This window comes from Acomys minous, assembly GCF_964271855.1.
Source record: "Acomys minous genome assembly, chromosome: 17".
Lineage (NCBI taxonomy): Eukaryota > Metazoa > Chordata > Mammalia > Rodentia > Muridae > Acomys > Acomys minous.
Window position 1 is genome coordinate 32,470,823 of NC_140500.1, and position 16,202 is coordinate 32,487,024.

Here is a 16,202-nt window from a genome sequence, read left to right on the forward strand (position 1 = left end):
GGGTCCATGTTGAGTAGAGATTTCCCTACACAGGTTATTATTACCAGGGCTAGGTCTTTCTCATGCTCTTGAGTCTCTCTGTGAATGGATCACTTTCTCCCCAGCAGCCTTGAACCCCAGCTCCAGGACAGGACCTCACTGTTCCTGCCTCGGCCTCTAACCTTTCCACCACCGTCCAGCTGGACACTCATTTCTGCTGTCCTAATTTGCTTTCTGTTGCTGTGATAAAACTACCTAATCAAAAGCAACTTGGGGAGAAAAAGCTTTATTTGGCTTATACTTGCAGGTCACAATCTATCATTGAGGGATGTTAGGGCAGAAATTCAAGGTAGGAGCTTGAAGTGGAAACCATAGCGAAACACTGTTTACTGCCTTGTTCTCCAGATTGTTAGCTTGCTCATACTCACCTTGCTTTCTTATACATCCCAGGGCCACCTGCCTAGGGATGGTGCTGCCTACAGTGGGCTGAGCCCTCCTTCATCAGTCAACAACCAAGACATTCTCTCACAGACAGGCCAGTCTGACCAAGGCAGTTCTTTAATTGAGGTTCCCTAGTCTCAGGTGACTGTAGGTTATGTTCAGTTGACAATAAAAACTAACCAGGAATGTAAAATAAAATAGTGGGGTTTTCTATACCAGTTCTAGCTCCCAAATAACAACAAAGAGACGTATTAGATTTATTAGTAAGCTTTAAAGCACGACAGCTGGGCAGATATTGATCTATTCTAACCTGTCTGTACTAGCCTGGCTATGTCCCAGCCATGTGCCCCATGTTATTTGCCATCTTAGTCTCACCTTGTCTGTTTCTGCTCCGTCTTTGTCCTCATGGCAATTCCCTCATGACAACCTCCTCCTCTTCTTCCTTTCCTCTTTCTCTGGTCCTTACCTGATATCCCCTCACTGGGATTGGAAGTTGCACCTCCTGTCCTCTTTCTACCTCCTCCTCTTCCTCTTCCTCCTCATCCCCACTCCTCTTCTCTCACCTAGCTATAGAGTGATCAGCTTCTTTATTAACTGACCAGGGATGATGAAGAACAATTTTTACACAACACCGAAACAGGAGACACTTCACAGAAATGACAATGTCCACGTCTGGACTGCAACCACGTCTGGACATGGATGCGGAAATCAGCATTTGAATACACAGTACACAAGACCATCCCCCAACGCAGGAAACTGTTTATACTCGCCCCCACAAACATCTCCTCTGCTTCCTCACCACTGCAATTGCCTTGCCTCTTGTGGCCTGTCTGCTTTTATCTTCTGTCCATCTGAGTCATTCTCATTTTCCCAACAAGACCAAACCATAACGCCTTCAGAAAGATGCTATCTCTGGGCTTTGAGTCCTACTGGAGCCTTATAAAAACCTCATGTCTTCATTGTCTGTGCCTGTTCCCTTGTTGCAGTGTGACTTCTTGAGAGTCAGGTGTTGGCTGGTGAGTAAGGCTGCACTGGATACTCAGTGAGTGTGTGGCACTGACAATATCACTTTGCCTCTCAGTTTTGTCTGTGAAGACTTGGGCTGACCATTTTCCTGTGGTTTATAGGCTGAACAGTAATGGGTAGTGTCAAAGATTGGGAGGATAATGCCATCGCTGTGTCCTTCTTGGTACTGGTGTGCTGATCCCAGCAGGTTCTGTGTATATAGCTGCCCGTTTTGCCCACAGGCTAGGGAAGCTGGACAGAAACACTATTGTCATCTGACGTGCCGGTAGGTGGCTGGCATGACACCATGACAAGCCTCTTGTCATGCTATGCTCATGGTAATTGCTGGTGATAACTCCAGGAGCTTGTAGAAAGGAAGGGTCCAGTGATTCCCAGCTCTCTCTTCTTTTGATATATGAGAAGGAGAGGGGGGGTCTCAGATTCCAACAATAAATGCCCTATTATTGTTAACTGTATCCATAAGTCCTGCATCCATGAGTCTGAAATACCCCTGAAGGCTCATACGCTAAAGGCTTGGCCCACTGATGCAGCTTTACTTGATGATATTATTGGGGAGGTAGAGAAGGAGGGGCTTGATTGCAGGAAGTAGGTCATGAGGACACGTCCTTGAAAGACGTCTTGTCCCTAGCCCTTCCTGTCTGTCTCTCTGCTTCCTGGTTGCTATGAGGTGAGCCACTTTGACCTACCTGCTTGACCTGTGATGCTCTGCCTCACCAAAAACTCACAGCAGGGGAATCAGCTGAGCAGAGATTCTAATCTCTGAAACTATGGACCAAAATTAATCTTTCCTCCTTTAATTTCTCTCAAGCATTTGCTACTGTGACAAAAAGCTAACTATCATATATAGGTTCAACCAATATGATTATCTTAGTCTCACCTTGGCTGTTTCTGCTCCATCTTTGTCCTCATGGCAATTCCCTCATGACAACCTCCTCCTCTTCTTCCTCTCCTCTTTCTCTGGTCCTTACCTGATATCCCCTCACTCAGATTGGAAGTCCCGCCTCCTGTCCTCTCTACCTCCTCCTCCTCCTCCTCTTCCTCCTCCTCCACTACCTCCTCTTCCCCCTCCCCTCCCCTCTTCTTTTTAAAAAAATATTGTATATTTCTAAATACATGCAGAGTTCTTATTTCCTAAGCACCATGCACAGCTATATCGCATAACGTTGTGTTAGGTGCTATGAGGACTCTCAAGCTGATGAAACAGAGATGGGGATGTGTAGGTTCTTTATAATCACTTTATATTAGGAACCATTTTATATTAGGAACTTGAACATCCATGGAATTTGGTATCTGTATATGTTTATGCCGGGGTGTCCTAAAGCTGTCACCATAGATACTGTGGGATGACCACAATTAGTTGGAAATGCAGTTTAATCCCCAAATTTAGGGCTTCCCACTGTGGCATCAGAGAATCTTTGCTGATTGAGAACTAGCAAGGTTTTAGTGTTGGTCTCTGTCAGCATCTCCCCAATCCGTGATGTCCCCACGGTACTGGTTGAAGCAAAGGAATGAGTAAGTGGTACGTAGGCAGGGAAGGCCATGGATTTTGCCTGCGAGGCGTGTGAGATTTGAGCCTATAGACAAGCTGCAGACAGAACACGAAGCTGAGCCTGGGGCTTGCTCAACCGCTTCTTAACAAATTGCCTTCAAACTCAATGGCTTCAAACCCACCATGTTATTTACTTGTGAGTCTGTGGATTGGCAATTTGAGCTGGGTTTCAGCTGCAGCCAGTCATGTGGTGGCAGTTTTCCGGATGATTAAGAAAAAGGAACCCGAAGTGAGTGGACACCAGCACACAAACTTCTACTAGTAACCACTTTTGCCCTGGGTCATGTGATAAAAAAACAAACAACAACAACAACAACTCCCTTTCCCCTGCAGTCATAGTGCTAAAGCCTTGCCTAGGCCCCGCCCCCCACCCCCGCCCCGCCCCCCGCCCCGCCCCCCGCCTGTCCGTCACAGCTACCCAGCTTCTTTGTAGCACCCCAGTTATCCATCTTCTCTGCTCCCTTTGTTCCCCACCACTGGTCTCACAGCATAGTAACTAAGGGCTGAGCAAGGCAGAGAAGGGCTATGCAGCCAGCCCCGTTCTTTTCCTTTTTGTGTGGAGGAAGTGGTCTGCTCAGGGGCCCTGATGAGGGCGGTGATGGTGGCGACCAGTTCTATCATCTGTCTATCAAGCCCCTCTCTCCTCCAAACCCTCATCAGCCATCCACACCATAGTCTCCGATTACATATTGGCTTGGAGGAGAAGAAGAACACAGAGTGACGCAATGGTCCGTGGTACAGTCCCTTCCAAAGAAACAAAACCAAAGCAAAATGACAAACTTCAGCTAGAATTATGTTTAGTTTTTCATTATATTTCTAGGTCATGGGCTAGAACTGTTGTTTTGGTGGCTGGTGGAGGGCTCCAGGCCCTCCGCTGTGCTCAGGAGCTGTGCTCTGGCTGCTGGGCCTGCCTGGCAAGCCCGGGCTGCAGGAGGAGCCTTGTCTCTTTGCTGACAGCACAATGGAGAGGGCTTCAGGTGTCCACTCCGAAAAGCAGCCAGTGACCGATAGACACTAAAACCCGAGTAGTGAATACGCTGTACCGTGCACAAATTCAGACTTGATTTGGTTGTGTGCCAAGCTCAGGGTGATGAAAGCCACTTTCACCCTCCAGGAAAATATGTGTAAGGATGCCTGCCTCCTGAGGGCCATACTCAAGGATGGGGTAACAGAGAAGGCCTCACATCCGGAGCACCTGAACTTGAGTTCTGGTCCAAGCTCTAGCAGGGCTCTCTGTGTAACTATTTTACTTGTATACGTGTGTGTGTGTGTATTTGCATGATGTAGATGTGTGTGTATGTGTGTGTGTGTGTGCATGCACATGTGTGTGCACACATGTAGAGGCCAGAAAACAGCCTTGGGTGTCAATACTTTCTTTGATACAGGCTCTTTCACCAGCCTGGAGCTGACCAAGGAGGCTAGGCCGGCCGGCCATAGATCACTCTATACCTTCCAGAATGATATTTAAATACAACTTTTATGGTTTCTACATGCCATTGGCTCCCCTAATTCATTTAATACATTTCTTTAAACTGTCCAGATCCAGCCCCCTTCTCTTTCTCTTTAAATTCTCCCTGTCCTAATTAGTTAGTGGAAAAGCAGCCAGTGTGCAGGTAAAAACCACAGGCCCTTGAGGCCCTGTCAGGAGAGCCCTTTGTTCCTCTTCTCTGGGACACATGGTTACTTCCCGCTCCTCATCTGGAGATGGAAGAGGAGCTCAACGGCTACAGAGGATATCCCAGTTTCTGTGAGCATTAGTGTGTCCTTGTTGAAGAATAAAGCCACATGTTTTCCCGATATGGCTCTGAAGCTTTTCTCTCTCCTCCAGCCTCCCTAGCCACCTGGCCAGCTTGAGCCCTGAGAATGTTCTGCCTGAGAAAGTGCCACCACCTTCTCTTTCCCTCCCCTCCTCCAGGCCAGCTGTCTGTCACACACATGGCAGCCTTTGATGGAAGAAATTCCCTTTTTAAAAAGTGGGGTTTTTTTTGAGGGTCGGGGTCGGGTGGAGGAGAGAGCTCAGTGGTGAAGTGTTCACTGCGGAAGCTTGAGGATCGGAGTGATGTAAATGCTGGGTGAAGCGGTGGCCCACCTGTGTATTCCAGCATCAGAAAGTGGAAACAGGATCAGCAGCTAGCTAGCAAGACTAGCCCCATCAGAGAGCTCTGGGTTTGATTAAGAGTCCCTGCCTCACTGAATAAGTGGGGTAGTGATGGCGGATGATTGCTAATATCAATCTCAGGCTCCCACATGTAAATATACATAGACGCACACTACACATACAAGTAAAAAAAAAAGGCCAGGCTACATTTAAAAAATTTTTTAAATTGATACTATAGATTCTCCATAAACAAATAAACAAACGTACAAACAAACACCCAGCAGTAATTAAACTGCTACAGAAAGAGGCATAGCAGGAAGTCTCCCATTGCATTGCCTGGCTCTCCCCCTGCCTCCACACCACCTCAGTTGCTAGGTTACTAGCGTCTTGTTAGTGAGGTCTCCTTCCAGAGCTATTTTTTCCAAGACAGTGCACATGTCCGACATGCTCACACACCCAGTTCCTGTGGGGGACAGGGGAGCCATTGTCCCTGTACACTGCCCCTTCCCAGGGTCGTTGTTTTTTTTTCTCCCCCTACATATAGTGCTGGTCTGAATGCGCCTGAAGTACTGATTCATTTTTGTTCTCACCATGATCTTTGGAAGGAGGAAACATCATTACTACAATATAATGGTGGACAGTGGATCTGATGGACGGAGGGGTTACCCAGCTGGGGAGCTGCTGAGCCTGTGTCACAGCCCCTAGGCTTAAGCACCCATCCATGAACTTTTTAAAAAAAGATTTATTTATTTATTTATTTATTATGTGTACAGTGCTCTGCCTGCATGTACATCTGCAAGCAGAGGAGGACATCAGATCATATTATAGATGGTTGTGAGCCACCATGTGGTTGCTGGGAGTTGAACTCATGACCTCTGGAAGAACAGACAATGCTCTTTACCGCTGAGCCATCTCTCTAGCCCCTATCCCTGAACTTGTTAAGGACATATATTAACTGGTTATATAAATATATGTCAAATACAATTGTCCCTGAGCAAGGGTTGGTTCTAGGACCCCCCCACATATGCCAAAGTCTGCAAGCACTTAGTTCCTTATATAAAACAACTTAATAGTTATATAGACCCTACACACTCCCTCCTTAGCCTTCAAATCTTTTGCTTATTTATGTATGATGCCTGATGTAACATATACACTATTCAAACAGTTGTTGTGCTCTATTTTTTAGGGGATAGCAACAAGAAAAACATCTGTCCATGCTGAGTAGGGGGTATAAACAGTTTCTGAATATTTTTGATCATGAGGAAGTGGAAACCTAGGTACAGAGGGCCGACTGGACTTCCATAGGTAGACTCTGGAAGGAAATCATGTGAGCAGCCAAATTCAACCTGGCATAAAAGAGATATTCTGTAACTGCCATGGAACCCAGCCTTACTCAGTTGTTGGGTGGCTACAGCCAGAGACTAGCATTAAAGATACATGTGCTTTCCCATGTGCACCAAAAGGGTCCTGGGAACATTGAAGGGAGTTCATAGCACACTTGGGACACTGAGGATTGTCTTGTTTAATGAACAATTTCTCCGCCACATGTGCGGAAGCCCTGAACATACTCAGTCAACTAGCCTGGAGTTCTTGGTTGCCTCATTCAGTGGAATGAAGAGTGGAGTTTGGGTGTTTGGAGGGTTTTTGTTTATTTCTGCCTTCGTGCCACCCTGCCCATGAAGGAACATGTGATGTGTGAATTAGCTAGACTCAGAATGAGGTAGATTAGTCAGGCCATCACCTCCTGCTTGCTGGGGTATGGGTGTACTTTCATCTGAGGTGAGCGCTCGCTCTCTCTCCCTCCCTCTCTCCCTCCCTCCCTCCCTCTCTCTCTCTCTCTCTCTCTCTCTCTCTCTCTCTCTCTGTCTCTCTCTCTCTCTGTGTGTGTGTGTGTGTGTGTGTGTGTGTGTGTGTGTGTGTGTGTGGCCTTCTCACCTCTTCCTTCTGTCCTTTCTGATGCTTGTTAAGCCACGGATGTGCCCGTTGCTGCTTATCTGTGTGTGGATGATGAAATGTGGCTAGACACTGAGGAGAACTCTTCTGTGGGGATCTGACACAGTGTGAGGGAATGGGAGAAGTGAGGTGGCCTGATGAAATCTCTGAGCATCCGAGAGTCGACAGGGATGAGATGGCATTTGACAGAGCAGGAGGGGGAGGGAGGGGTGACAACAACAAGAAACAGCAGGGAGGCAGCTGCTGGCATGTGGGAGGAGCCCGCTGCTCTGCCAGTCAGCATTATTCTGCCCTACGCTTGGTCAGTTGGCATCAGGATTGATATGGGTAGCTGGGGGCCTAGGAGGAGAGGAAACCTGCCTTTGGGGACTCACTTATTGACAAGGGACAGGGATTCAGTGCAGACAGGCTGTTTCAGTGTTTTGTGGTGCTATAACTGAGTGTCTGAAACTAGGTGATCTACTAAAAAATAGATGCCATTTGGCATGAGGTTCTGCAATCTGGGAGGTCTCTGAGCATGGCATTGGCACCTGGTGAGAGCTCTCATGCTGTGCAGAAAACAGGAAGCCAAGAAAGAGTCACTACAGATAGCAAGAGGAATGTGAATCTGTTTTATAACAAATTCACACTTGCAATAACCAACCTACTCTGGCAAGAGCCACATTAATCAGCTCTCAACATGATTACACTGTGAGCTAATGTTTGAATCCTGAACTTTGGAGGACCCAGTCACACCACAGCACCAATTATATCAACATGACAATCTGTTGGTGGCTCAGGCATATCGGGATCCAGGGACTTACCTATCATTTCATGGTCCATCTCACCAAAACAGTATGTACTTTGCAGGCAGAGGCTCTCTCTGCCATCTATACTATAATGTTTTGAGGACATCTGGCACAAAGCTGTTGATTAATATTTAACCACAGTGAAGTGTCACTTTCCTTCACCTCCAATATACTCACTTGATCCTTCCTTCTTTCCTTCTTCTTCTCCTTCCTTATTTTCTCTCTCCCTTTCATCCATCTTTCCATCCATCCATCTGTCCGTCTGTCTGTCCATCCATCAATCCATCCATCATCAATCCATCCATCCATCAATCCATCCATCATCAATCCATCCATCCATAATCTATTCATTTACTGTGTATCCATCTCTCTATCTACCCATTTATCCTTCCCTCCTTATTTGGGAACTGGCATCTAGCTGCTTCTTTTGGTTTTGTTTTCCTCTGTGTGAGCTTGTCCTATCAAGTCTGCCTCCTCTTGACCTCCTCCTACCCTCCTCTTAGCACCAACCCTCTCTTCTCTGCATGTCAAATAAAGTCCCCAGGGTAGCATCTAATTGTCTGGCTTAGATCATCAGCCTCCCATCATTATGACCAGATTGAAATGATGTTTACCAATTGGCCAGGCCTGAGTTTCACAGCCACTGCCAGGATTGGAGGTCACGTCACTTTCCCATGAACTCATGGACTGAGAATAATGGAGGGGAATTTTGGGGGGTTTCCTCAAATAAAATCAGGAAGCTATTCCTGGAAGGGGGCTAGATGATCCAAAGCAGAGAAAAACAACAGATGTCCACTGAGGGGACAGCAGAGTGATAGGGAGAGGATAAGGCAGTGGCTCTGATGACCAGACACACGATCTTTCTCTACCCGTGCATCAGCTATTCCTCAGCCCCGTTCGTCTGCTGCTTCTCCTGGGCTAATGTTTCTTTGTCTAGAAAACCCCATGCATGCCTCCTGCCCCATTCATACACATAGCAGCAACTCTTTCTTCAAGGCTTGGTTTAGACATCAGTTCCCAGGAAGCTTTCCTGTAGCACCCACACACCCCACATCACAGCTCTGACCACACCCTGCGATGGTAACTAGTGTCACCGTTCATATCCCTACCACAGTGTACATTCTGCTAGACTCTACATGTCTTATAGTCTGTAGTAGTTCTTGGTAGATAACCTAATGTAGTACCAGGTACATACGTTCTAATGATTAATGTCCTTATGTCCAAGTAATATCATCAGATCAAGGCAGCAGAACTAACTATCTATCCCCATTTTACCTTCTTTCCTCTCTCCTTCATTCCTTTCTCTTCCAACTCCCATCCACTCATTCCTCCCTTTACCTTTCCACCTACCCATTCAATTAACCATATTCATCTAATCTATCCATCTACACATTTGTACATGCATACAGATATATAGTGACACCTGATGGCAATCTTGTCTATATTCTAGTAAAGGAAAAGAGGCAAGGTCCTACCTCTGGTTTTGCATTTTAGTCAGGACAAGATAGTCTATAGACATGAAAATGAGCAAATGAAAACAGAAAGTTCTATAGAGACCATGAGTCACTTCAGTGGGTGATCAAATTATGGAACTTCCTTCTTCCTTGGATATCTTTGTAATGGCTTGGCCTAGGAGTTCACTCACACTCAGATGCTGCAGGTGGAGGTCGCTGTGCCTCGGGTTGGCCCTACCTGGGGATCAAAGCGCAACTAGAGTGCATCTTTGAGATGTTTCCTAGCAACTGATCCTCTTGATGGCCTATAAAGCATGTCTCCTTATGGATATTGTTGACTTCTAAGTTCTCTGTTATTGTTCACATTTAAATGAGGGTCTGAAGGATCTCTACCACTTTCCTCCTTTAGAATCTGGGCATTTGGAAAGCTGTGAAAGGCATGTGAATATGGTGAAAGGCAGCATGGTTACCAGAAAAGGCCAGGCCTGCGGGGGTCAAAAGATCCAGCCTCCTGTCTCAGTCTCTTTGAGTGAGAAATTAACACATCAAGATTCCTAGAGGACTTCTTGGCTCTTACATTTTGAGAAGACATGAGTCCAAGGATAGTGTCCTAACTATGTGTCCCTTCGAGGTTGTTCCTTAGAACCCCAGGCTGGGTAACAAGTGAGATAGAGGCCTCTGGACCACAAGCACACATATGCCTGACCTTAGTGTAGAGCTGCTGATGGCCAGTCACTTTGCACCTCCTATTTATAAGGTACCTGCATCTCCTCCTGTCTGAACATCACCAGGAGAGCGTGAAGACATACCCTGTCCATAGACACATAGGATGTAAGCACAATGGTTGAGAATCCAAGTTCTTCTGAGCTTGACGATCTTGTCATCCCTGTGCATGGTAGAGAACGGTGTAGTAAGAGAGAGCTGCAACCCTGTGCCCATTAGACTTCCACAGTCGAGGCAACCACCTTGGCCTTGAACCTTGACTCCAGCAGTGCTAGCATTTTGACCCAAGGAACCTGACTGAAGTGTTTTTAGGTCCTCACCTATAAATCAGAGGTCAAAGTGTCTTTCTCATGTGTTTTGCATGTGTGTGTGTGTGTGTGTGTGTGTGTGTGTGTGTGTGTGTGTAATAAACAGTGTGGGATATGCAGTGCTTAGATCAAGTCTCAACATGTAGGAGGTGCTTAGTAAACCTTAGCTGCCATTGCTGTTTTAATTGGTATCACACTGCCTCCAAGAGTGTGCTAAGGATACTTTGAAATGCTCCTTCAAAAAGGCAGATAATTAAAGGGTGTTTGTAAGCTGGGCACGGTGGCCACAGCAGTCAGGGAAGCAAGGGCAGGTGGATCTTTGTGGTTTCGAGGCCAGCCTGGTCTACACAGTGAGTCTAGGACAGCCAAGTCTACACAGATCTTGAAAAAAACAAAAACAAAAACAAAGAAAGAAACAAGAGAGAGAGAGAGAGAGAGAGAGAGAGAGAGAGAGAGAGAGAGAGAGATGTTTGTAGGTTTTGAAGTACCAGGTATGATTAAATACAACTTAAGAGAGAGAGAGAGAGAGAGAGAGAGAGAGAGAGAGAGAGAGAGAGAGAGAGAGAGAGAGAGATGTTTGTAGGCTTTGAAGTACCAGGTATGATTAAATACAACTTAAGAGAGAGAGAGAGAGAGAGAGAGAGAAAGAGAGAGAGAGATATAGAAAGAGAGAGAGAGAGAGAGAGAGAGAGAGAGAGAGAGAGAGAGAGAGAGAGAAAGAGAGATATGTTTGTAGGCTTTGAAGTACCAGGTATGATTAAATACAACTTAACACATCCTGAACTGGCAACATCAAGCAGACTTTTTTAGGCTATTGAACTAAATTCTTCCCTGCTGAAGTCTGTGTTCCAGGTCCAGTTGGCTCTGGGTATCTGTCACTGCTACATCTGCAGAAATATTCAGAGAATAAAATATCTATACTAGCATGAGCAGACTTTCTCCTTATAATTATTTTCAGCATAGTATAGCGCCTACTTATATAACATTTACATTCTATTAAATATTGTAAGTGACCTAGAGATGACTTAAAGTATACAGAAGGACATACTTAGGCTTTGTGCCGTCATGGCACTGTTTATATAAGAGACTCGAGCATTTGCAGATCTTGGAGTCCATAGGGCTCTCTGAGAACGGTTCATGAATACCAAAGGATAACTGTAATTAAATAAAGGCAACAATTGAGGGTTCTGGTATAAATAAACTCATTTCAGAGAGGCCTCCAAATACAGTCTTTGGTGGCAGCTGTCTGCCATGTCACCCTGTACAATTGAATTCGTTATTATCTTCGGGACCAGGAATCAATGGGATCACAGGGAGCTGGGCCCCAGGTTCTTGGGGCTCCAGTCTTCATGCTCGGGGATTTTAGGACAGCCCTGCAAGGATCCTGGGAAGTTTGGCTTGTAGGACACAGGGGGAGCATTGTGTGGCTCAAGAAGAGTGGGGGAAAATGAAGTAAAGGTGGGGTTTGGGGGGGGAGAGAAACTGAGGCAGAGGAAAACATGGGAAGTGGGAACACCCAGCTGGGATGCTGCCGTGGCGCAGTTAGACAAATGTATGTGTGGATGCTTGAACAGAAGACCTAGTGCAGCGGTCCTCAACCTTCCTAATGCTGCGACCCTTTAAAACATGTTCTGGTGACCCCCCAATCATAACATTATTTTTGTTGTTACTTCATAATTGTAATTTTGCTATTGTTATGAACCACAATGTAACTATCTGACGTGCAGGATAGCTGACACGTGATCTGTGCAAAAGGGTCGTCTGACCCCAAAGGGGTTGTGAACCACAGGTTGAGAACTGCTGATCTAGGCACACATAGAAATGCCTCCCCGCCTATATGAACTAGCCAGTGTGGATGATTGGTTGCACTGAGGTAAGCGGACCTGAAAAGTTCAAGTAGTAAAGTCAATGTAGCAATCATCACTGAACCTGGGATGGGTGTGTGCCTAGATACAAACAGCAGCAGCCTGGTGACAGCAAAGCCACAGATATGAGTGTCTCTGAGGATAGAGTGATGGCGGAGCACCACAGGGGAATATAGGAACCCCAAGAAGACTGCAGTGGGTACTTGCAGCTCTTGACTGTGCACTCTTGCTATCAACCATGGCCTGTGGACCCTTGGGAAGGAACAACAGGACCTCTTTGCTCTCCTGAAAGGCTGCAGTCATGCCTCCTGGCCACTAGATGTCAAGCGCGTACCAGTAGCAATGCTTCCTGGGCAGTGGGGCTTGGCAAGTTTACTGTACCGGAGTGGGTGAGACCAGGGAGAAGTGGGCTCTTGGGGCTATGGAGGAAACTGCAAGTGAGCCATGTGGGTGGGCCACAAAGAAGAGGCTCCATCAAGATCTGAGAGGAAGTGCTGACTGTGTGTCTCATTTATGGGGCGCTTTGCAAGTTTGGAAATGGTTCAGGATGAAAGTTCAGGCTCAGAATTCACCCTGTCATAATCACATCCTGTTTTGTTATAGAAGCTGCGTAGCAGAGTACAATTTGCTTTGTTGGGATTCTTTGTATAGCCAAGGCTGAGTGTATTCCAGGGACCACAGAGTATCTATTAGGTTATATAACAGGGCTGTTTGCAGGGCCCATTTTAAGGGCTCTTCCATTGACTTGGGGGTGGAGATGCGGAGGAAGGGCCACAGCTAGCAGGACTAGAGAGGGCAGCCAACATGAGCCCGGCTTACCAGGTCACCTGTGGGCTGTGGCGGCACTTCTTAGTTTCCCAGTTACTAGCTCGTGCTTGACACTTAGTAGGGCCTCAGGGATGTGATGATGATGAGAAAGAGGAGGGTGATGATGACATCACTCATGAAAAAGCCAATGCACCTGAGGAGCATCTTCATTTCAAGCCCTCAGGGAGTCTGTGCAAAAGTCAAAAAATTAAGATGAATGGGTGAGGACAAGGAAAACCATTATATGGAACTTGGGTTGGGGCCAGGGACCACGGGATGTGCCATGCTGAGCCATAACAGGCTATTGGTTTCTTGTACGCATATGTCTCCAGGTCATGAAAACCTACCACATGTACCACGCAGAGAGCATCAGTGCAGAAAGCAAGCTGAAGGAGGCTGAGAAGCAGGAGGAGAAACAGTTCAACAAGTCTGGAGACCTCAGCATGAACCTGCTCCGGCACGAGGACAGGCCCCAGCGCCGCAGCTCCGTGAAGAAGATTGAGAAGATGAAGGAGAAGGTGAGAGGGAGAAATGGGCCAAGGCACGAAGAGGAGAGCCACGCTCTCGGCTACCGACCCGCCCTCCCCTTTGCATGAAGCATAAAGGGCTTTGCCCTGATTCCATTTGTGCTGCTGTGATAAAAACAGTCTGACAAAAAAGCCACTTAAGGGAGAAATAACTTAGCTTTGCAGTCTTTGGCCACAGGGTCATCCAGGTGGCGGGCACTGAAAATGGCTAGTCATAGCACATCCACAGTCAAGACCAGAGAGGAGTAAGCACACGCTCCCTTGATTGCTCATGCTAAGCCAGCTTTATTCACAAAGTTGAGGACCCAGCCGATGAAATGGCACCAGCCACACTCAGGGTGGGTTTTCCCATCTCATTTCACTCAACTACGACAATCTCCTACAGGCATGCCCAGAGTCCAACCCAATGCAGACAGTTCTTCATTGAGACTCTCTTCCTGGGGAATTCTAGGCTGTCAGGCTATGACACTCAAAGCTGCCACGGCCCCGCTGTGAAGTTGCCGTGGCCGTGTCAGGGACATAGCTCCAGAATCTCCATGTCGGGGTGCCACAAGGCCTTTTCGTAGGCGTGGTAGAGTGAGATCAAGATTCACAGGCTGGGACTGGTTGGTTGGTTGGCTTACTTGTATGTGTTGTATGCAAGTGTAAGCACGTTTGTATGCAGGTGTGCTCCTTACCTGTGTGTGGCTATAGAGAGGCCAGAGGTGGACATCAAGTGTCTTCCTCTTGCTCCATGACTTAGTCTTTGAGACAGGGTCTGTCGCTGAGGCTGTAGTTCCCTGGCTACACTGGCTGGCCATCGAGGGCCCCGGAAGTCTCCTAGCTCCACTCCTCCCGCAGCCCTGAGTTGAGTTTTCACCATGGGCGCTAGGGCTCCAAGCAGGTCCTTCTGCGTACGCAGCAACCACCTTACCCACTGAGGCCTCTCCCTGGCCCCTGAGCTGGGCTTGTAAATGCTACATTAACACCTCTGCCCGAGCTTCAGTTTTTGTATCTGATAAATAAGTCTCATTGCTCATGTGGGCTCTGATAAATTGATAGCAGCTGCCCAGAGTGCCGTGTGGAGGGTTTGAAGCTTTATCAAGGCTTAACTGAAAAGGTGCTCAAATCAGTTAATGATGCCTGCTACGGCCAGGGGGTTTTGAAGGGCAGGACTCAGCTGTGACTTCTAACTCTCCTTTCTTCTTCAAAGGCTCTTTTCTTCTTATTGAACTCTCTGTATCCATCTATTTCCCACCACCAGGAAACAGTTCTTCTATCTGCCAGCCACTGCGTCCGATGCGTATCTGCTCCTCTATGGGCCTAACTCTATGGTTATAGATCCTTTAGCTCTAGACATTATAGACTGGGTGGGAACAAAGCTCAGCAGAACCTCGGGAAACTGAGAAACATAAAAGTGTGTGTGTGTGTGTGTGTGTGTGTGTGTGTGTGTGTGTGTGTGTGTCCTGGTATAATTTTTGAGAGTGAAGAAAACCCAAAATCTAGGCAAAGACTTAATACCAAAATGGGCCAGGAATTTGAATAGATATTTCTTTTTTTAATTTTTATTTATGTCTATGGGTGTTTTGTCAGCATGTATATGAATGTCCCACTTGTATACCTTGTGCCCTCAGTGACTATAAGACTCAGATCCCCTGGAACTGGAGTGACAGATAGTTGTGGACCACCATGTGGGTGCTGGGATTAAACCTGGGTCTTCTAGAAGAACAGCCAGTGCTCTTAACTTTTGAGCCATCTCTCCAGCCTCTGATTTGACAGTTCTTAAGAACCTCTCTAGGTGGTCCATAAATGCAGTGCAATCTTCTCAGCATCATTAAGGATGGAGGAAATGCAAATGAAAAGCCACAGCACAATGGTGCTTCACAGCCACTCGAAGGACCAGGATAAAAAGGCTGGCAGGCAGAAGCAGGGATGAGGATATGGAAATAAGGAAATCTTGCGCCTCAGTAAGGGGCAGGTTGTATATGTGAGTGGTTCTGTCCCTGTGGAAAGCCATCTGGCTGCTCTTCAGACCAGGCTGCCATGTGACTCAGTAGTGCCTCTTCTAGGTGTCTGCCCCAGAGGCAGAAAAACATGTTTGTATAAAATCTTGTATGTGAATATACTGTTCATAGTAGCCAAAAGATGAAAACACCTTGAATGTTCAGGTACCAATGAATGCAACTCAGCCCTGATACACGCCAAAAGGCGAATGAATCCCAAAGACATTATGCTATGTGAAAGAACCCAGACACAAGAGGCCACACACTGTGCAAATTAACTTATGTAAAGTGTCCAAAATAGACATACCAATAAACACAGGGAGTAGACTGTTGGTATTCCAGGTCTGAGGAAGAGGAGGATGACAAGTGGGTGCTTATTGTGCGAGGGTTCTCTCTAGAGAAAATGCCTGGGTGGAAAGATACTGGCTGGGATTCTAGAGGCCGTTCCTAATGTAGCCATATGCTAATTAGCCACTTGGCTCCTGGACAAGCCGCTTTTCTTCTTCAGCTCTCGTCTCTTCACCTATAAATAGATGAGTTCAGCTGAGATGCCATGACTGTCCTCTTCAATTATAAAATGAAGTCAATCCAGGAAAACAGTCTCAAGGTCATAATGGGTCCCCAGGTAGGGTCAGGAGCGTCCCGACTCTCTGCAGATGGGTGCCCGGCTGGCACAGGATGTGAGTCTCAGGAGACGTATGC

General features: G+C 46.8%; 1 protein-coding gene across 6 annotated transcripts in view; it reads left to right on the forward strand.

Annotated features, from left to right (window-relative positions):
• The window catches only part of SRGAP3 (SLIT-ROBO Rho GTPase activating protein 3), a 229,215-nt gene that overhangs the window by 152,796 nt on the left and 60,217 nt on the right, over nt 1-16,202 (forward strand). For all 6 annotated transcript variants that reach the window (XR_014776192.1, XM_084765997.1, XM_084765993.1 and 3 more), the window contains exon 5: nt 13,324-13,509. Coding sequence is in view for 5 of the 6 variants with exons in the window: in XM_084765997.1 (XP_084622123.1) it covers nt 13,324-13,509 (186 nt within the window). In the remaining variant the exon portion in view is untranslated. The remainder of the gene's footprint in view (nt 1-13,323; nt 13,510-16,202) is intronic.